General features: G+C 44.0%; 1 protein-coding gene across 8 annotated transcripts in view; it reads left to right on the plus strand.

Annotated features, from left to right (window-relative positions):
• Positions 1-18,676, plus strand: part of CEP350 (centrosomal protein 350) — a 74,538-nt gene extending 55,862 nt beyond the window's left edge. For all 8 annotated transcript variants that reach the window (XM_065648889.1, XM_065648890.1, XM_065648888.1 and 5 more), the window contains 8 exons: positions 695-855; positions 1,307-1,446; positions 2,210-2,292; positions 3,002-5,070; positions 6,065-6,466; positions 6,554-6,700; positions 7,861-7,983; positions 14,609-18,676. In XM_065648889.1, the coding sequence (XP_065504961.1) occupies positions 695-855; positions 1,307-1,446; positions 2,210-2,292; positions 3,002-5,070; positions 6,065-6,466; positions 6,554-6,700; positions 7,861-7,983; positions 14,609-14,773 (3,290 nt within the window). In that variant the 3' untranslated portion in view covers positions 14,774-18,676. The remainder of the gene's footprint in view (positions 1-694; positions 856-1,306; positions 1,447-2,209; positions 2,293-3,001; positions 5,071-6,064; positions 6,467-6,553; positions 6,701-7,860; positions 7,984-14,608) is intronic.
• The last annotated feature ends 3,127 nt before the right edge of the window (positions 18,677-21,803 follow it).

Genomic DNA, 21,803 nt, shown 5'->3' on the forward strand with positions numbered 1-21,803 from the left:
AAGCTATTATGGAGTAGCCCAGCACATATCTAAGCTCAACAGTACCCCCATTCACCCTGAATAAATTGTCATCCTGAGGCTTGACAACTGTGAAGATCTCTGCATTGTTCCAAGTGACTTTCCTCCCAGCCGTTGACCAGTCAGCTCTCCATTCCATAGATTGATTTAGTCGAGGTGGCAGGAAATCTAAATGTGCCAGAAACCTAAACTTTTTTTTGGAGTCCAAATCTAAGTGAAATTCTCATCAATGAAGTGTACCCTGTAACTTGAAACCGTATATTATAATTGTAAACAAATATTTCAGATATATTGTTGATGTGCATCTTTTGAGTTATCGTATTTTTAAATATGTCAAAACCAATTCATTTCCGCAACAGCTGACATGATAAGCAGTTAATGAGGTAGCAGCATAAACATGGTGGTTGACGTGAACAAGTTCGGTAACGAGTGATGTATCAGAACCTCTCTTCTAAATTAAATTAGATGCAACACTTTTTCATATGTTATATAGTAGTGTTATGAATCTGAAATCCCACTTTAAGAGTCGTCTTATGTTAAGATTAACATGTTGAATTAAATTATTTGATATTTTGCTTGGACCATGTTTTGTATTTACTAAATGACTGTTCAGTGCTTTACATAGAACTGTTTTGTGAGATGCAAGCTTACAGAGACTAAAACTAATCTTTTTCAGAAACCACATCTGATCAAAGCGACATTGAAGGACGGATCAGGGCCCTGAAGGATGAACTACGGAAAAGGAAGTCTGTGGTTTACCAACTGAAAAAGGAACAGAAAAAGAGACAAAAGGAGAGACTGAAGGCCCAGGAAGCCAGTTTGATCAAACAACTGGAGGTTAGGAACACGGCGCAGTAAAAGATTGTTAGCCTTGGATAAATCATTATAGTATGGATGTTGTTGGCAGAATATTGTATCAACAGCTGTGAAAGGCACATTATTGTGATAGAAGTGTGACTGTGCTCTGGCTATTTAACTGTTTTCAATAGTGAACAGAGCCTTGAGGCAAAAATGCCATTCCCTTTTAAAATTTATATCTTTAATGGGTTACTAGCAGCATTCAGGAGGCTTATGTATGTTTATACACATTAGTATCTTAGCTCAGATTAAAGAGTGATGCTCATGTAGTGTGTGTTAGAAAGTAAAGTATTAAAATTTCTGGCATTCACAGCTGTAGAGCCTTAGTAAGTTAAATAGATTGCTTTACAGAGAAACCAAGTGTATCCTTTATTCATCTAATAGGTTTTGTCATGGTTTAGTAGACTAACAGCCTGTTTCCCACATGCAGTCATATGATGAGTTTATCAAGAAGACCGAAGCAGAGCTGAGCCAAGATCTGGAGACATCACCAACAGCCAAACCTCAGATTAAAACTCCATCCTCAGCTGCTGCTGAAAAACCTAAGATCAAGGCACCACCGCTCCATAGGTGACTGGGATTTCTTTTTGAGATTATTCTGAAACTGGTGAAACTGCTGTGCAAGGAAAGCTGGTGACTGCTCTTTAAAGCCCTGGACAGGGGCAATATCCTGTTGACCTATTTGCTGGTCTCATCAGACTCAAAATAGATAAGATGTACTGTCCCTGTAATCATATGCATCTCCCTTTTGTCCTGCCCTGCTTTTCAGGTCCTGTTTTCTAATTCTTTCTGAACAATAATTTTCAACTATGCAAGAATTGTGGCAAATGGTTGTGTGGATTACAGACCTGAAGGAATTTTTTCCCATTTTTGTCACTCATTATGCCTGCCACAACGTGAGAGGCAAACTATTCCTCTCTGCAATTTAAATCTGGTTTAGATCTTAGGTTTTAGCAGGCAGAGAGTTCAACTGACTTCTGCACTTCTAGTGCAGTGTATTTTTAAGTGTTTCATTGTCTCCAGCAGATCGTGCAATTTTAGTGTATTCAAGACAAAAAAAAAAGTTTTCCATTTACTTTTTTGGCTTCAAAAAAGGCTAAAGTTAGATTAGTCTTTAAAAAAAAAAAACAAAACATTCCAGGACTCACCAAATTCTCTGTCCCCATTCCTATTTTCTAAGGTCACAGTATGTTGACAAAGCAAACTGTTGATGTTATCATCAGTGTGGTATTATAATTATAGATGCTTGTATTTCCATTTTTACCTGTTTTAAAAGAAAAAAACCACACTCTAGTGTAACCATGATTCATGCAATTTGATTTTTCAAATTTAGGCCTGAGACAGCTAAAAACTGGAAATCGCTGGCTGAGTCAGAGCGATCCAGATCATCTTTGGAATCTATTTCAGAGCATGCAGGTAGGTAGCTGGAAGAATCTGTACTACACGTGAAGATCTTGAGCACTGACTGTCCTAAACTTCTTTAATCTTTTCATTCTTGATTCAAGAAGAAAGAGAAAGATTAAGAGAGCATGCAGACTTCATAAAACCATAACGATAAAGCTATATTTTTTACTTTTTCAGTTTAATAGGCTTCCGCTTTTGCTGTTTCCTGTGTATTCAGTATTTAGTTTTATTCTTGCTGAGGTTTGTGTGAAGCCATAATTAGGTGACAACCTTTTTCCTTTCTTTTGTTCTCTATTCCTTTATCACTTAAGGAAAGTAATAAAACCAAAAATAATTAAGAATTTAAGAACAGGGGATTTTTTGAGATACTTTTTGATGTTTTGCTGTTGATCGTTATCTAATCATTATCTACCATTCTAATATTGGTTTTATTTGTGGCTTGCAAACAAAAATACTGAGCCCTTACACTGGGCTCAGTATTGTATGGCATTATGAAATACTGGTACAAGGAAAAGAATCGGAAAGAAAGTGCTGGAATCCTGGAACTGAAAGAACCTCGTTAATGTTCACAGGACAGCTAGAAATACATGTTTCCAAGGCACCAGTTTGTATCTTTCAGCATAGAAACCTTGACATTAATTTTGTTACTCATTCTGCAGTTTTCAATAAAACACGGCAGGCTATACGATCTGCTGTAATTCACTTCTTATTTTCCTTCAAGATGCTGTGTCATCAGGAACTGAGAGATCTGCGTCTGAGCACAGCAAGAAGGTGGCTGTGACAGATGTTCATGCGGAAGAACCTTCTAGAGTATCTTCCTCGGTTTTAATGTCACCAAGAAGTTCCAGAGTAGGATCTGGCGATTTTGTAGATAACGTCCCCTCATCACCTCTTCTCAAGGACGTGAAAGACATCAGCAGGATATCCCAGGGGTCAACGAACAATGTGGTAAAAGCATCCAATGATGAGAATACCTTCAGTCATAAATCTGAGATACAGGAATACATAAAGTCAGAGGAATACGAGACTGAAGGTTCTCATGTTAAGCCTTTGGAGAGTTCTGATGTCTTGTTGACATTAGATAAAGAACAGGAGAGCTCACTGGACATTCTTCCAAAGAAAGTCCTTCCTTCTGAAGATGAACGCTCTCAGAAGGAACTCTTTGGTTTGGCTTCAGAAAGTCTTCACAGTGTAGATGAAATCTTAGAGCAGGGACTGACAGATAAAGATGCTGTAACTGGCCCAAATGTAGACGAGTCTTCTCGCAAACTGAGCAAATCAGCAGAGGAAAAAAGTTACCTGCTTTCAGAACAACTCTTTAGTCAAAAGGAGCCATCATACCTTGAAGACTTTGAAGGATCCTCTTCCAGGAAACAAGCATCAGTTGAAGAAACGCTTCTTGAGGAATGTTACGAAGACGACTTTGAAGCCTCTCTTCTCTCTCCTAACGAGGATGCTCGGTCACCGGCAGAGCAGTCACAGCACACGCAGACCAGCAGAAGCAGATCCCCCAGCCTCAGCAGTGATGGCGAAATCAGTGAATACCTCAGTGACAGATCCCTCTCTCTTTCTGGCAGCTTGCATTCAGAGGGGTTATTAGAACTTAAATCCCCAACAGAACTTATAAAAAATACTGAACGCAGAGATGTGGAGCAAGAACAGGCTCCTACTGAGTCGCCGTTGTGGGCCTCTGTTTCGATCACAGAAGAAACGGATAGTTTGCCAAATTTCAACATTGGAGATAGAGTACTTGTAAGTAAAGTCCAACCTGGAACACTGCGATTCAAAGGTCTGACTAGGTTTGCCAAAGGGTTTTGGGCTGGTGTAGAGTTGGATGAACCTGAAGGGAACAATAATGGAACTTACGATGGTATTAAATATTTTGATTGCAAAGAAAAGCATGGTATTTTTGCTCCTCCTCAAAAAATCTCTCACATTACAGAAAGTATTGATGGCTATTTAGACACAAACAAAGATGAAGATTCATTCTTCTATGATAGACTGGAGAAGCAACATAAAGCTGAGCAGCAAGACAAAAGTTCCAAACCTGGCAAAGAGGATGAAAGCCAGAGCAGAGATGCAACAGAGAACTATTTCCAGCGTAAAGCTCCTGCAGATACAGCTGTTTCAGAAGCCTCAACTGAGGAAAGGTTTGAGGAGTCATCTTCTAAAGCGAAGAGCATAAAGGAGATTTCTGTAGCTACTGAGTCACTTGCCCAAGAACAGTCAGTGGTGGATTATCTGAAGCATGCTGTAAAAGAGGAGGCCAGTCTTACTCCTCTCACTTCTGGTGTCGTGGATGAGATTTCTGCTGTTCAGTTGGATGACATCTCAGATTTCCTTTCTGAAAAACTGGAGAGGCAGAAGACACTGGGGGAGGAATGTGCTGAGAAGTTAGATGATCTCTCTCCTGGAGTTGTGGAGAAGCCTGCAACCCCACTTCTGGATTTGCTGACAAAAGAAAAGAACCAGTTAGAAGCCCAGCTTAGACTACCGCTTAGAGAGGAAGAAAAGTCAAAAGACCAACTGGAAAAGGTCAGTTTGCTGACAGACAGTCTACTTAGAGATTTTGTGAAAGACACGGTCAATCAGTTACAGCAAATAAAGAAGGTAAGGAATGAGAAAATCCAGCTCAGCAACCAGGAGCTCTGTGATGTGAAGGAGGACTCCGGAACCCCATCCCAGCAGGTAGAAAAGCAGATTCCTGACGGACTGAATAATTTTTTCCTAAGTTCCGATTTGGAAGATGAAAGAGAAGAACTTTCCTCTCCAGACATGTGTCCCAGACCAGTGAGTAACAGACATCTTGCACTGATTTTTTTTAAGAGTCAATTGTTCCTTTAACTGATGGGTTGAATTTTGAGGAATGCAGTGTGGCACTAGTTTGTTTTCTCCCAAATTCTCTTTGGTGATGTGGAGATCGCCTGTATGTATCTATCTTATGTGTGTGTTCTTGTGTATCCAAGTTCACAGCTCGTTTTGGTAGCCCTACAGATGGGAAAACACATTTTGGCACATGAAAGTGAAAAATACTTCATTTAGGTTGCATTATACTTACACATTCAACTTGTATTTAACTCTTACCCTCAGTTTTTATTCTAAAAATGGCAAAATATGATAGACTGTAAACTTACCTTTATCTATTCTTGATATGAAATAATCATCCTCAAACATAATTAGTTGCTGCGGAGGTCATTAAGGTGTTAGACTGAACTAAACCCACTGAACTATGAGTGGTGGCAGTTCATGCTTCCTCAGAACAACCATTAATGATACAGGTAGAGGACTTGGCCTTTCTGCTGAGGATCCCAGTAAACCTGTCTGCTTTGCCGTTGAGCTCGATATATTATCCTCACAGAAAGCTTCAGCCCATTTTGCCAGTGTGAGCAACACTCAGTCACTAAAACAGCCATTGCCTGCTAAAAGCTTTTAGGCTGTTGCTTTAGGTCTGAGACTGCTGGTAAGTGAAAAGTTGGTGTGTCACATTATCAGTTTTTAAAACACTCAGCCCTTCATAAACAGTTAAACATTAGGATGGACAGAGGGCAGGACACGCAGTCTTTTAAGCTCTGTAGGAACCCTCTGAAAGCATCCATCAGGAGTGGTAGAAACCCCAGGTACTTCAATCAAACCATTTCTAATGTTACTGTAGACTGTTTATTATTTTTCTGAATATTTGTGCATATATTGCCAGTTACATCAGTTGAGTGTTTAAAAATGTGAGCTGAGTTAAACAACAGTGTGACGCCACACTTATATTTACTCTGTGGCTCCTAATTCACAGGAGAGCCCAGTGTTCGGTGCCAGCGGTCAGGAAGAGCTTGCCAAGAGACTAGCAGAGCTGGAGCTCAATCAGGAGTTCCTGAGTGTGCTGGGAGATGATCAAGATTGGTTTGATGAGGACTATGGCCTGAGTTCCAGCAAGGTCCAGCAGAAGCAAGCAGAGGAACCAGCAGTGCTGCCCAAGGTAGAACCGCAGAAAGCGCCAGCAAAGCCGTGCGAGGAGCCTCTGGCCGTCCCTCACACCGCGGTGGAGGTGGAAGGCATGGTGCATGCAGCAGCTGAGGAACTCTGGAAACTGAAAGAGCTGGGGCATGATCTTCAAAGTTTCAGCCATCACACAGATCTTAGCAGTACCCTCAAAGAGCAGGACACAGACACAATAAACAAGCAGGTTTATAAAAAGGTACAGTCTTCAGGCATTTTGTTCTTGTGCTTTGAATATTTACCGTGAGCAACAGCAGCCTTAACTTTTACTTCTTTCTTTGTTAAGGTGGTATTTGATTTAACAAGAGAGATTTTCGAGGCGATCTTTGCCGAGGATCCTAATCTAAATCAGCCTGTTTGGATGAAACCGTGTAGGATCACGTCTGCTTACTTTCGCCGAGTAAAAGATCCAAACGATCTGAATGAAGTCAAGGTAGGAAGAAGTCTTTGCCATGCAGGAAATGTGAGGTGAAAAATATTGTACTGGCACTTGCCTCAGTGTTAAAAGATCTTAACAGGTGTATCCATCAAGAGATGAGTTGAGAAATCAGACCAATGTGAAAGGGAGTTGGTCAAAATGGTCTTTTTTTACTCAACAGATTTGCCTCCCTGTCCTTTTGGCTGGTACTGGTTGCTTTTAAACCTTAGTCCTCCATGCAGAACTGCCAGGGTGACCTTGGTCTTATAAAATTGGGATGCTGACAGACTGCTGCTTTAGCAGATTGCAGTGGAACTGTGTGTGAGTATGTTGACGTGGATCCAACAGTAGGGTTGGGCCAAATGGCATGAGCTGGATTTTTTTAACTTGGACACACCTGTGCCAGACTCACCAAGGACAGTGAGAGTTGCCCAGAGAGACCCAAAATTTGACAGGTGAGGGTGTTGTTGAATTTGGCAAGTCAGAGGAAGTATCCTGTTAATTGGTGGTAGTGCTCAAGAAAGGACAGAACCCCAAAAAGCTAGAGCCTGGCTGGACCCAGGTTAAATGTGCGGGGCTGGACATCTGGAAGAAAAACAGTCTCCCTGAAAGCGTTCAACAAAGAACCTTCCATACAGCTCATCAGGACACAAATGAAGACTTCCACCTCTACTGTTTCTTCTGAAATTGAGGGGTTTTGACTGTATTTTGATTAACCTGCTAAAGATACAGCATGTTAACTGTCTGGAAAAGACAGAAATAGTATCTAGATCACTCTGTTAATTGATAAGACTTTGAAAAGCGTGTGATAGTGAAGAGCAGGGGCACAGGACAAGGACACCAAACTCCCACCCTGCTTTTCGTTAATATTCTCCCATAGAATGAATTGTCATAATCTCCTGTTTGCTGTACTGTTTGATTGAAAGTTTCTGTTCTCAAGACTGGTACAGCAGTGGGTGTCATTTCTTTCCCCATTTCTCTATTTAATAATTGTTCTGCTGGTGTAATGCTGCCTCTAAGACTTCCACTGTAACTTTCTTGCATATTCCATATGTCTCTTAGCTAAACAGAAGGTTGTTATGCATTCTATAATGTGACTTTGAGGGTAGGTACTTTGTGCATACGGTGCATTTCTTAGCTGAAATGTGATAAATCTCACCTTTGCTGTTCCGTAGAGCTTCATTGCAGCTGAAGTACTGAAGTTGTTCAGCCTCAGGAAGGAGCCTAATCACAAAACAGACTGGCAGAAGATGATGAAATTTGGGCGGAAGAAACGAGACCGAGTGGATCATATACTGGTCAGTGGATGAAAATAAGCAATCATGTCAGATACTGTCCACCAGACTGAAGCATGACATATTATTGTGGTTTTTTCACTATTTGATCATGCTGTTTAAAGAGTACAAAGTGTGCATGAGGTCTTGATAGAAGGTGTTTAACTTTAGAGAGCACCCTCTTGACATCTTGACAAAAACAGAAGTCAAATGCCAGTGAAGCAAGGTGACTTGAGTGAATTTTCTGTTCATGCCTGCTGATTTGACTGGAGGATAAATTTGCCCACTCCAAAAAGTTTAAAGCGTGAGTTTACAGAAGGAAATGCTAAAATACTTGACTGAGAGTAAACTTTTTATTTGGGAAGGGAATATGTTTTTCTTCTCACATTAATTGAAAATGTTTTTATTTTGAAGTACAATAGTTTAACTGGAGACAGTGATACTGAGAACTTAATAGACCAGATTGCTAACCAGATTCGACTGAAAGGTTTCAAAAGTCGTTGGGTTAGAACAGCAAAGACTTTGAAGAGACGCTGTGGGACATGATAATCCCCAGTACAAGGTAACCAGTCTCCCAGACTGTACCACAGCTCCGCGTTTCCCCGAGTTCTCATCATGAACTAGTGAATGCGGCTGCCACTGGGGCAGAGACAGTTCAGTGCCAAAACTGTGTAAAATAGAGCATGTCTGGCTGTGTACTAGTTTTTGAAAGTTACTTGTTGGCTTGTATTGCAGGATGATTAACGTCATTATTGGCTATAATGATAGTGAAGGTTCTGCTTGGGAATATGAGTTGTCATTAACGCTTTGCTTCACTTAATTATACCTGAAATGGATTCCACACATGTGCACCTTATAAGTACCTTGGAGTCATGGGTCGTGTGGTCTTTTAATTGCCTCTCGGTGGAAGGTTTCCAACACAGGCTTTTTCCCAGGGGTTTCATTTTAATTGTATGTAAACAGAATATGTATAGGACCTGCATATCCTAGGACACTTCATTCTGGGATTTGGAGGCTGTTAAAGCATGCACAAAAAAGTCTTATGTTTAGGTCCCTGAGAGAACTAGTAGTACAATTAATGTTGCTTGTGTACCAATTTCCTAATTTATTTGAACCATACCTGGAAAGAGATTCCTGACTGGAAAAAATGTTCCAGTTGAAGGCATCCACAGTGCTTCAGGTGGAATAAGTTTGAAGTTCAGACGATCTGGTCTGCGATTTGCATGCAGACCTAAACATCAAAGATTAATGGAGCTGTGACAAGTTGGGCTTAACAAAGAATGTGTGTAATTTTATTTTGTTCTCACATGAACTTGGTAGTAAAATTTTAGCTGAAGATTGGGAATAAGAGTGAAGATTACAGGATGTCTTAGGAACAAGGAGGTCTCAGTGGCATTTCTAACAAATTTATACTGTAATGTGAGACGCTATCAGACAAATTTCTAACTGAAAACCTAAGGAGAATAGTGTTCAATTTCTCTTTGTTTTACTAAAATCTCTGTAAAACATGGAAGTATCTGGATAGCTTTCTCTGTCTCCTAGTCAGCCTCCAACTTGTGCTTAAGGTCATGAGCTCTCTGATAACACAAATCCAAGGTCCTAAGTGGATATACAGGTCTGTGCAGGATCTGCTGCCTGTCTGCTAGTAATTAATGGTGTAGCCCTAAACTCAGAGGGCGGTTTTGGAGTTTTACAGACTTTGTTTAAAGGCTATTCAAGTAGTACGATGCAGCAAGTTCCTGAGAGAGGGGAAGCTTTGGGGGCTGTAGGAAGTTCTTTAGAAATCACAATCGAAAACTCTTTGTTCAAGTTTTTGTGATGATTTAGCCAATATGCACCTCTTGCAATGTGCAGGGGATGTCATGTAAGTACGTATATGAGCTGATTGGTTCTCCACATTTCTTTTCCTGCTTATAAAGACAAATACTGTTAAAATAAAACATGTTCTTTTTAAAGCAGCAGTAAACATTATTAGGCTTCTATTATTTGCATTTAAACATTGAGCACAGGTCCTTCCCAGTTGCTTCATTTCCCCTTCAAGTAAAACTAACCTTCAAATGAGATTTCTTTTGAGACAAGTATTTATTTTTAGTGACTTTGACGAGAGGATTGAACACATCCGACCCAGGAGCTAGGTATGATCAGGGCATGGGGTTTGATACAGAGGAAGGGGAGTCTGTTGTATACCTTCTCCAGTAGAGTAATGATTTTCAAATAGTGGCATCACCTGCCTGGACGGTCGAGCAGCTCTAAATCCAGGAGCCGTGGCTGTTTGCTGAAGGCACAGAGCGAGTGTCAGGCTGTTGTGCTCAGGTTTTTCTCTCCCTGGTTACCCCTGGATGTGTCTCTCCAGGTTTATCATACTAAACCTAGTTCCCAGCGGTTCTTGTCTCCACCAAAGCTGGTGCTCTCGAGGATGCTTTTTCACTCTCATCTGTTTGTTTCCAGCGTTGACAGTAACATAGTTAGCCATGGTTTTTTGCCAGTGATAAAAACTCCACCTTCCTCTTCTCCTTTTTTGCAGCATTGTTAACTTTGATTAGTCATCTCTCTCCTCAGACAGCATTTATAATGGGATTTCTTCTGAGAGTTCTCTGTCTGCTGGGTAGTTGCTCCAGTTGTTTTTCAGCAAATCTTGACTTTCAGTAAACAGGCACAGCTTTTCATTTATGAAAAGCTGCTTTGTGTAAAATCAAGTTAAAGGAACGTTCAGGTGTTTGCTTTCTTCTCGTGCCCCTTCGTGTTTCCACCTTTATCCCGTGTATGCTGTCTCTGCTTTAGGGGAGATTCTCAAAAGTACACGTAGGCTGACGTGCTGCATTTCAGTACATCAGGGCTGCCTGCACCTTTCAAAACCTCTTTGTGGAGTACAGCAAGAACCCTCATATCTCCTTATTAAGTTCAGGTGCTAACAATAGATTGTTTCCACTACCTTTTTTTTTTTTCCCACTTGGCTCTTCATCCAAAATTCACTGTGCTGATCTGTTTGCACAAACTCTACCACTGCTTTTCCCTGCCACCCCCGCTTCTCTTTTATCTGGAGCTTTAGAAGAAAAAGCTCACACAATGCTGCCAAACCTCAGTGTTTAGCTTTCACACCCAAGAAGCTTGCCAACAGAGCGCTGAAATTCAGGACTTGATCTTCTGACCTGTTGACTTAAGGACTAGAATGTTTCTTTCCATGCAGTTTTGAGCTCTGCAACAAAGCAAAGCTGGCTTGATTGAGGAGCCCGAGATCTAACCCAAGGGGAATGCGACAGTAAGAAAAGAATCAAAGCCTGCTCGTATGTACAGTCGTGCATTTTAAGATTTTCAGGCACTCTGAGAGTGCAGGGCGGTGAGAATGCACCTGCTTGCCTTTCTCCTACTGGCGTTCTTCCAAGGCAGTAGTGTATTCCTGGGGTTCTTCCTGTACTTTTCAGTCTCCAAGTGATCTATTTACTTTTTAAATATAGTTTATTTTGCAGGCATTCATAGTTCTGAATGGGAACCTTCAGAAACGAAACTTACTAATTTACTTTCTAAAGTTTCCTTCAGATGATATTCTTGGAAGTGTTGGGTTTTGGGTATTGTGGTATTTATTAGGCAGCCAGTGGGATCATGCTACCTCATTATCTCCTGATTTTTCTTTTGTGCACATGCCCACTTCTTTCCGAGTGTTTAAAAAAAAGTCAAAGCACACAAAACCCATACTGCACAGCCTTCTGCATTGCATCACTATTCCTCTTTTCCTGTAGGATGGAATTCAGTTTCATTAAAACTGGTGTTTTCCTGACTTTTCCCACATGCAGTTTCTCTCTGGTAACAAGTATGTGAAGTTTGACTTTTGTTGTGAGTACAAGAATTTAACCGCTGTGTATGTACTGAAAACAGTGCAAAGCCCACTTCCGTGAAACCCACAAGAGTTGTTCAATATAAGCCAAATACCAGCAAACTGTCTCCATTGCTTAGAAGCAGTTTGTAATAATGCAGCAGATGGATCACACGTTTCCCAGACAAAGCAGTCGCAACTGCCTTGGCTCAGCCGTCTGCAACACGGGCTGCAAAGCAGCACAGCGGTTTCCACACGTGTTCTGAATACCCTATAAACAAAACTTGCCTGCAGCTGCAAATTGTATGTTCTCATAGTTTTGCAGAAGTATGCTGGAGGAAGTCCTCCCGATGCCAAAGGAAATTGTGCGCTCTGCGTCTGAGAAAGCGGGGAATGGCAGAGGCAAGAGAAAATTAATCACTGGTACTTCTTTCGTTCTTGATTGTTTTGCTGCTGTTTAACATCCAGCCTTTCTCTGCCTGGATCAAGTTACCTTGTCCTCTGTTGTTTACTTGTGTTTCTTTATCCCACGAATCTCTTTTTTTCCCCTCCTGGAGCACAGTAAACGAACTGTCACATCACGTTGTCACAGGTGAGACAGAATAAACAGCAGCTTGGTGTGGATCTGGATGTTGGGGTTTGTTTAAGGGCCGGTGAGATCGGAGCTTTTAACCTGCTTGATTATTTCGCTCACTTGTTTCCCCCCACCCCCAGTGTTACATTCACTGGGTCTTGACTTCCCCTCCCAGCAGGAGGTCGCTGCTGGCCTGGGGGGGCCGGACAGAAGATCACAGCAGTCGCTATTGTGCAAGGGCTCCTGGTTACCAATGTTTTCCCCATTTCCAGGATCTTTTCCTCCAGCCAGGATCTTCACCTTTTCTCTTTGGCACCCCTGTTTTCTTTTCCAGACCACTTCTGCTTTTTGAGAACCCTTCTTTTTGGCACCACCTCTTCATTCTGTGATCCCTTTCTCTTGCTTTTCCTCATCTAAATACTCTGTGACACAGACACACAACACGTGATCAGCCTCCAGACTTGTGCTTCTACCTTCTGCCTCTTCATTGATGGGAGCACTGGGAAGATTTGGGACATGCTGCTGTTGTTTAGTCCAGGGTTTATCAAAACTTACAACCAGCACATACAGGTTGCAGGCAGCAAGCTTCTGCTTGAGAGAGAGAGTTCAGAACTCTATTTCAGACATTCACCCCCATGGAATCTTACAATTTATCTGCCATTTTAAGTTGTTTTTCAGCAACAGCACTCATTCAAAGCTCGATTGCCAATATTGTCACTCCTTCCTTGTTAGTAAGAAGCATAATGAAGCCGTTACACCTCGTCTTTGACAGCACTATGGGAAATGAGGGCTGTGCCGAAGTGGAGCACCAGCTGGGATGGTGCAGAGATTTGTAAGCACATAGCACAACTCCTCCAAAGCTGTTTGCAGGGTGAGATCCCTGCCCCTCTCCCCAGGCTCTCCTCAGAGCGGGAGAAAAGAGCTGTCAGACTGAAACCCCGCGTATAACTGAAGCTTTATGAATGGCTACAAACCCTGCGGCAGTGCCGGTTCCCTGGGGTTCCCTTGGCAGCCTGTTCTTGGGCTTCACACCGTGTTTGGGTTATTGAATCATCATTATGCCACAGCAGCTGTCACCGTCAAAACAGAGAAGTTTCTGGGTGGTTTAGCTTCAGGCGAAAGAGGGAAGGAGGGTGTTGGGGCTGCAGCTCTTGTGCTCTCTTTAGATAACAACACCATTACATATAGATACTGGATTAGTGGCTTTTCAGTATGTTTTAACCTTGTTTTGGCAGAGTCTAGGTGTCTGGCCTGCTTGTCTTATGTGGACAATGTAAATGTATTTGAGTTCAGAGTGTGGGATCAGAGGAGCTTTCTGCTGAAGCTGAGCAGAGAAACAGCTTTCTGCAGGTTTTCTTTGTTATTTTAAATATAAGTAATGTTTTCACCCACTCTTTCCTTTCTCAAAAGTTTGAGCTTTGTTAGGATGTATCCGTAATACTGAAACAGTTACTTAGACAAATTTTTAATAAGTTTAATTAGGGATGTCCAGTTTGGAGAGACTCTCTATAAGACTTGATTTGCTGAATGAAATTACATATTTCTGTCTGTTACTAAAACACATTTTTGCCAGTGACCAGTAAAACAGGATTTTACTTGTCAACGATTTAGGAATAGAAGGAAATAAATGCTCTTTGAGTTACTCTTTTAGATGTAGTGGTACAAAATTCCATTTGTAATAATGCTGTCAAATCCAACCAAGTATGGAGTATTTGTGCAAATGAGTTGTAATACTGTCAGACAACACATGCCAGCATTTTGTCTTCTTATGCAGAAGAATTGGAGAAGTTGGTTATTTCCTGTAGATTTTGTAATGGTTAGTCAAATAAACGGGACTGCAGTGAAGTTTCTTTTCTCTTTTCTCCTTCCCCTGCCTTCGCATGATTTCTCACCAGTTTAAGCTGCGTGGAATCAGCTGCTTGCAAATACACAATTAGGGACTTTTAATAGAGCTTCTGCTGTTGGGCAAGAATACCCCATTAACTGAGTTCTTTCAAGTGAAAAACTTGAGCAGGAATGTGAAATCTTTTTAAATGGATACGGCAGTGAAAGGTAGAAAACGTTCATACAGTGAAACAGCCTGGTTCAAATAGATCTGTGTTCATTTTGCTATTCCAAGCGCTTCCTGTAATCTCTCGCAAAGACAGATACGTTGTTGGCAGTTGCATGCTGTTTTGGATTCTTTCTGGAACTCTGCAGGGGATATTACCCTAAAGCAACCGAACTGTAACGTTTGTTTTGCCTTTTCCTTTCTAACCTCCCAGGTGCAGGAACTTCACGAGGAAGAAGCGCAGTGGGTAAACTACGACGAGGATGAACTGTGTGTGAAGATGCAGCTGGCAGACGGGATCTTCGAGGCCTTAATCAGAGACACAGTTGACGTGCTGAACCAGATAACTGAGAAACAGCGGAGGTTGCTGCTTGTCTGACAGCGCTGAAAATAAACTTAGAGCTTCATAACCGCTGCGTCACGGGCCTTTCTGACTCCTGACGCACTCTCCACCCTTCAAGCGCTGCTGCTGGACTTCCACGCATGGGGTTTAAAGGCAGTTCAGATGTCATTAAAGGAATCTGGATTTGCGTCTGCTGCCACTAGAGACCTTGCACCGGATTTATTGTTTGGAACGAGCTGATCCCTCACTCGAGGCCATGTTGTGGAGAGCTCAAGACTGTTTGTGTACCAACGCAGTTATGCCACATAACTGTCAGCGGCTGTCTGCGGCCCTGGCCTGGGGCTTGGACATGTTCAGCTCGCGCGCTGAGAGGGTGGGGTTAGGTTGGGACATTGGCTGTTTTGCCAGAAAGACTGTCAGCCATCAGTACTCAACTTGTCTTTAGAAATGTGAGTAATTTGGAGAAGAAACAGTTTGGTCAGGTTTTAGTCATAAATTGAGACTTACCATACTGAACAGTGTTATAATCTTAACACCTCTTCTCCAGCAACCCTAACAATGTGCATCAAGTTTCTTCTGCTCCAGAGCCCATTTAATTCTCTTCTCTGTGAAGTTGGTTTTCATCTTTCTTCTGCGATGTGGTACCAAGTATGGTGCCAGCCAGTCCAGGGAAATTAGATTATGTTGCTTCCTGCATTCAAGTAAAGAATTATTGCTGCTTTTCCTACGTAACTTGCTTCAAGTCCTGAGGTGGAGCAACATAAAGGCTGCCTAATGTCAAGCGTGACAAATGAGCCCATGGACAACTTTCCTCCTACCGTGTAGCACTTCTTCTCTTCCTGGAGCACCAGTTGCTCCCAGATAAAGGATACTCAGGATTTTCTCAGGCATGAGACATGCAGGAGTGGAAAACATTTCCTCACAAAAATTTGGCCTTCGATCCCTCAGCTTCCTCCCTTACTGTCACCTAATGAATCGGAGAAGCTGTTACTTGAACAATTAAGAGAACAGAGTGTATTCACCAAAGAAAGCGGTGTCCAGTGCTTGACTTGTCTGCATGTTTTGCGCTTGTGGGTTTTTTATTTATTGTCAGATAATTTATTAAGTGGGTTATAGGAGAGTGTCCTGTGCAGTTGGCTGCACTGTCTTGTGTTTTAAGACAGCTAAACTCGAGAAAGCGTCTCTTCTGGAAACTTCCAGAGCTCCATATTCTTCGCACAAAACCTCCAGCTTCTTGGGGCAGATACAGGGGGATAAAGGTCAGAAGAACCAAACCTCAGTGACCAGGGGTGGGAAGCAAAGGTAGGACTAGGAATGGAGCTTCACCACACCTGGTTCGGAGACAATGGGATAGTTGAGGGGACTGAGCTGAAAAATGGCATGAAACTTCCCTGCTCCGTCTGTTCCCTTCCTTTCCCAGAACTTCTAGGCCATGGGCAGCTGTTACGTGGTTGATTCGGTGCCGGGTTCAACCGCAGTGTCCTTCTGCTGAGTGTTCATCCCTAACCTGTCTCTCCCATCCTTGTGTTCTTGGAGGAACACACAACCTGGGGTCAAATGTTGATGCCTTAATAGTGAATGTCCCTGTTTGCTAACCCTGGGACAAGACCCAGAGAAGACTCAGAATCTCCAGACGTGCTGGGGTGCAGAAAGGCACTTTGAAGCCCTCAGAGGTGCACCAAAGATGCTGCAGCCCACAACAGGCATGGCAGGGAGATCTCTACCGTTTCGTTCATCTGCTTGGTTCTTGGGCTTCCTGCTCTGCATACCGCTGCTGCTGCGACATTTTCTCTTCTGCCTTTTTTCTTTTTCTTTTTGAAAGCTATCATTGGAATATTTGCATTTTGCACGACACACAGCTGGTAGTTCTTCAGGGACGGCCCTGGGAAATGCTGGATTTGTCAGAGGTCCACGGAGTTTCTCACATGTGGTACTGCCAGTGCCTCACTTGCGAGTTAATGGTGAGCTGTATTCATGGGAGCTTAATGAGTGGAAGAACAAGGAGGAGCTCATAGTTTATAGGAACACCTCCAACGGGCACTTGCGTGTCTGTCCTGCAGCAGTGGCCCTGCTGGCTGGCTGGAAGTCAAATAGTCTTGGAGCATTGTTGAGCGTTTTTTTCATAGGTGATTCATTTGTCCACGTAAAATGTCGTGATGCTGAACAAAGAAGCTCTCGAATGCTTAAGACAGAAGCAAACTGAAGCTACTGCATTTAACCAGCATGGTGTCACCGACTGGGTCACCGCCTCAGATTCCCTTTCCTGGGTGTATCTCCTTCAATAGCGAGGATTATTTTTATAGGTAGCAATTACGAAAATAAGGCAGAAACCTGCAGCGTAGGTTTGTGGCTGGAGTATCAGAGAAACCAAGTTAGTTTCTGTTCTGTGGATAATGTGAGCGGTGTTAAGAAGGTTGCCCCGTGTCCCCGAGGCTTTTTGGCTGTTCTGAGGGGCTGGTGTGACTTCTCTGGTCTGTCTACCAGCAGGGAGAAGGTTGTACAGTTGTCCAGCCAAGGTACTGAGGATCATCGGAGATCATATGCCTGTTGTCTTGCTGGCTTGCATAGCACTAGCTTAGTACCCTCAAGAGAAGCTGTAACTGTTTTGACAGCTGTTTGGGCAGAAGGAAGCTTTGTCTGAGCAGTGGCTTTATTCCTTTGCCAACATCCCTGTTTATTTTTGGTAGCAATCCTTGCTAGGAGCAACCCTAAAAAGACTTGAACGTAACGTACGTGAATTATCTTCTCAATACCTCAAGTGTGTTGAGTTGCTTTGAGATGTGTGTCTACTCAAAACCTCGAGTGTGGTGCGTACTTGTGGACTGATGATGATCTGTCTGGTCGTGGCTGGTAACGAGGAGGCGTGGGGAAGCCTGGAGCCTCACAGACAGAGGCTGAATCCTCTATTTCTATCTCCCCAACCTTCGCGTTATAAGAACAAGATGATATTTCTGGGTCCTGGTTATCTCGGTGCAGCCAGGTGAGAAGATTCGAGGCTGAGACATTTTTCTGAGACCCATGAGCTGTTTGGGGCAGCGGCTGTTGTCACGGGGAGAAGCGGTTCCCTCTTTGGAAGGATCTCGGTGCCGGGTGGGAAAGCCCAGGCTGGCGAGGACAAGGAGGATCACAGCAGGATGCTCCCTGAGCCGAGCTGGGGAACTATCAGTGCTTCTGCCTTTCAAAGAAGGCTTGTTGCTCACAAGGTGGAATGAGAGATTGAAAAATCCCATCTTGTTCACTTTCCTTTCTTGAAAAAGTGGCCTTAGCTTTTTGCAATACTTGAATAAGTGTGTACCTGCAGAAGATCTTCAGTAGCACAGTGACAGAGACCTTTTAAGTGACTATTCTGTGAGGAACCGCGTGCGGTTCCGGCTTTCATATCCCTTTGCTACCTTAAGAATATTAGAAAAATACTTTTCAGCAGAAAAACAGTTGAATCTTATAAGGTATTTAGTGCATCTGAAGTGTTTACAAATCAACTAAAATGGAGATAAGCAAACTATTGAACTTATTTGTAATTTAAACATTAAATGCAAAAATATATACAGATGAAAGAGGAATACTGTAATTAACTTGCATTTACTAGTTTTTTCCTTGACTTTGCAGAGCCTTTTGATACACATTTGCAGAGCCGCCTTTTGGGAGGCTCCGTCTCCTTGTGTACTGTGTTGTGGAGATGCTGAAAACAAATCCCATTTACTGTGTATGTGTAAATAACCTGGTAACTTGGGGTTTGGGGCCAGTTTCAGCTGATGTTCACATCCAGAGCAGCTTTGCACAGTAGGCAGACCCAAGGATGTGGAGGTTTGGGGTTTTTTTTGTAATTAAGAACTGTAAAATAACCAGGGTGGTCCCTGTGTAAACCAGTGTAAATATCTTTGGTAACTAAAATGTACTTTAAGAGGACAAAATCTGTAAATAAACTGATTTATAAATTAATCTTGTTTCCTGGTTCTTTATAAAATGGACTTTTATAATTACCCAAATGGTTGCTAATTCTGAAGGTGTCCTGGAGATTTGTCCCTTGTACGTTCCCCTTTCTGTCTGATGCTGTACTTGGGATGCCAATCACAGCCCACGAAATCCCATTAGAGTTGCCTTAATTATAACAATAATGTTATTAGAATTTCCTTATTGTTAAAGCCCAGTATTGATAAAAGCAAAACCAGAAAATAGCATTGCGTAATCACTGCAGGAGTGCACTGCATGATCGATGGGAGAACAATTACTCCTTGCACATGTTTATTTAAAATAGATTTTAAGAAGTCAGGGTTTGAAACATTTTGGGGGGTAAAAAAACGATTTTTGTGCTAAACAACAGTATTGCAATTAAATTATTCGGATTCTTTGGATCCTTCAATTAGGCTTGCGAATTGTTACAGCTGCTATTACCAGCACTGATCACTTCTTCACCAAGGGGGCAAATGTTGCTCCCTGGAAACCTAATGTATTGGTGGAGCTTTCCTAAATCTTCTCTGTTTGCTTTCCAGGAAAAAAAAAAAAAAAAAAAAAAAAAAAAAAAAAAAAATCCCTATTTAACACGTGAAAGGTCCCAGAGCCCTGCAAGAGGCCGGCTGAATGCTCGCCGTGCCAAACCACAGGCGTGTGGGCACGTGGCGAACAAGTGGCAGCGTGAAATGTGTGAGACCAGGACCTGGCGCGTTCATGGAGCCGCCTCGGTGTTGCGGCTCCTGCCCCTCTGCTTTGCTTTGCTGCCGTTTTGTACCGCGCAGCCCGGCAGAAAAGGTTTTGCTTTCTATTTGCTACGGACATCTACAAACCCCAGCGTTGGTCTTTCCAGCTTGGGGGATGCTGTGTGGCAGTCTGCTCCTCCCCACACGGCTCTGTGAGAGGCGTATAGATCAAATAGGGTGACTTGTGTGAACAAAACGGGCGTTAACTCTGTGCTGAGCGTTTTTTTGCTCTTCTCCTTAGCAGAGGTGCCTCATCCTGGAGGACTTTGCTGCACTCGGGCTGTCAGTATGGAAGCAGCTTTGCTGCGATGGCAGCATGCGGTAGGAATAGTCCTCGGCGTGCCGGGAACGCCGTCTGCAGCCTTCGCACAGGCAGAGAAGCTCGTCAGGGGTTGAGCTGGCCAAAGCGCAGCGGTGGGTCCTTTGATGTCCAAAGGGCTGAGACAAAGCGGTGCCGCAGCCTCTCTGCTCTCATTACCGAGCAGCAGGGGAGCATCCGTGTTGCAGCTTTCCTCACCCTGCAGTGATTTTTTTGCTCTGCGAGTCCTGTGGTTTTGGATAGTGGTCGACTTGCAGCTGTCAGCATCCATCCCTGGATGTGGCTTAGAGTGCATTTCACATTAAAAAAAAAAAAAGAAAAAGTCTGTGCTTCTCTGGCTGAAGAACTGTCTTCTCTTTCAGAACGGCTGGAGTGGTGGGAACGCTGCCACAGCGCTCCGGCAAGTGACACAGCAAACTGCTGCATTGCTACTGCTGTCCTTGCCCTGGATGCCCGGTAATCAGCTTGATGAAGGCTCTTATTTCCTCATCTGCAAGCCTGCGTTGCTTCACTTTGGCACTGACTTTCTACGGCGGTGTTTGTGCAACTCTTCCCAGAACCCTGGGAGCGCAGTTGCCTTCCACAGCCCGTTTCACCCACGGAGCTGGTGACACTCTCGGGTTGGGCAATGACAGGCAGCTGCCTTCCCCACGCCACGCTGGATTGAGCCGGGACTGTTTTGGTGCCTCGTTTCCCGGGTGCCACCGGCTCCCAGATGCCTCCCCGGTGAGGTGGTGCCCGCTCCAGCCATCCCATGTCCTAAAATGCCTGGCAGAGCACTGGAACGCTTCAAATGTCGACTCCGCTCCGGCTGTCGCTGCTCCCTGCCTGGCACAAGGGCTTCTGCGATGTCCCGGCTCTCGTAAACACAGCGCCGAGAAGAAGAGGAGCCGGCGGGGGGCTGCTGGACGCTGGCAGCTCGCTTCGGAGCGCGGGAAGGAGAGGATGGGGGGCTGCCCGGTCGCTGGCAGCCAGCCCGCAGCACGGGCTGCTGGCGGGCAGGAATGCAGAGGAGATGTGATGGAGTTTGAAAGCAGGGGGTGCCCTCCGGGATGCGGGTCCTGTGGGAGAGAGAAAAGCACCCTGTGAGGTCTGGAAAGTGGAGCAAACAAAACCCATAGCTCCAGCCCTGGGCCTTCCTGCCGCCTCTTATTTAAAATCCTGCAGGAATTTGGGGAAAAGGAGGAGTATAGGGTGAGGGCCGAGCAGGGCATAGTGGGGGACGTTTGGGGTGAAGATGCCACCCTTTGCTTGCCTAGTGTGCTGTGCGAGGGTGGCCTGGAGCAGGTCTGCTTGGTTCCTGCTCTGAGTGTTTCTCGTGGCCCCAGTTTCCCGGCCCTTTGCTCCAGCCGTGCAGGACCTGCCGTGTCCCTTGTGCTGCGTTCCCTCCCTGATGCTGGTTTCAGGTGGCTTCCTCTTGCAGGCTGACCTGTCTGTCACCTCCCTGTGAAATCCAGGCTAATTCAAAATGGACTTTTGCCCCTGAGTTTGCTGGAGGTGGAATTAACGCTGGTTCTGAGGAGTATCCCAGAGACTTTATTTTCTTTTATTCCAGCACAATAAAGGAGGCTGCAGGGGATCCTATCCCTGGTGTTGCTTGGCTTGAGGAGCTCGGCAAGGAGCCTGGTCCAGCGTCCTGCGGAGGTGATGGAGCCAGTGCTGCTCAGCAAACCTGAGGCCGGGAGGTAAGACCTTGCTTATGTTGCAGGACTCCTGCTGCAGCAAGAGAGGAGTGCTCCGTTGTCATCCATGTGGTATTCTTAGTCTCATGCGCTGCAATTAAACCAGCTGTCAAATTACGATGTGGCAAATCTGGGTGGCGTGGCCTCCTCCAATCTGCTCCTGGAAGCTGGGCAGATGAGCTGGAGTGGAAAACATCTGCTCGGCGCATCCTGGGTCACGGTGATGATTTATGACTTTACGTAGATCTCAAATTTGCAGGTAAGACGTTTCCTACCCGAACATACCAAAGACGGCACCAGTTCCTCCCAGCCCCCTCCCAGATCCCTCCGAAAGGAGCAAGGGCAGCGTCGCTGCCATCCTTTCGAGCAGG

Source organism: Caloenas nicobarica, chromosome 20, assembly GCF_036013445.1.
Source record: "Caloenas nicobarica isolate bCalNic1 chromosome 20, bCalNic1.hap1, whole genome shotgun sequence".
NCBI lineage: Eukaryota > Metazoa > Chordata > Aves > Columbiformes > Columbidae > Caloenas > Caloenas nicobarica.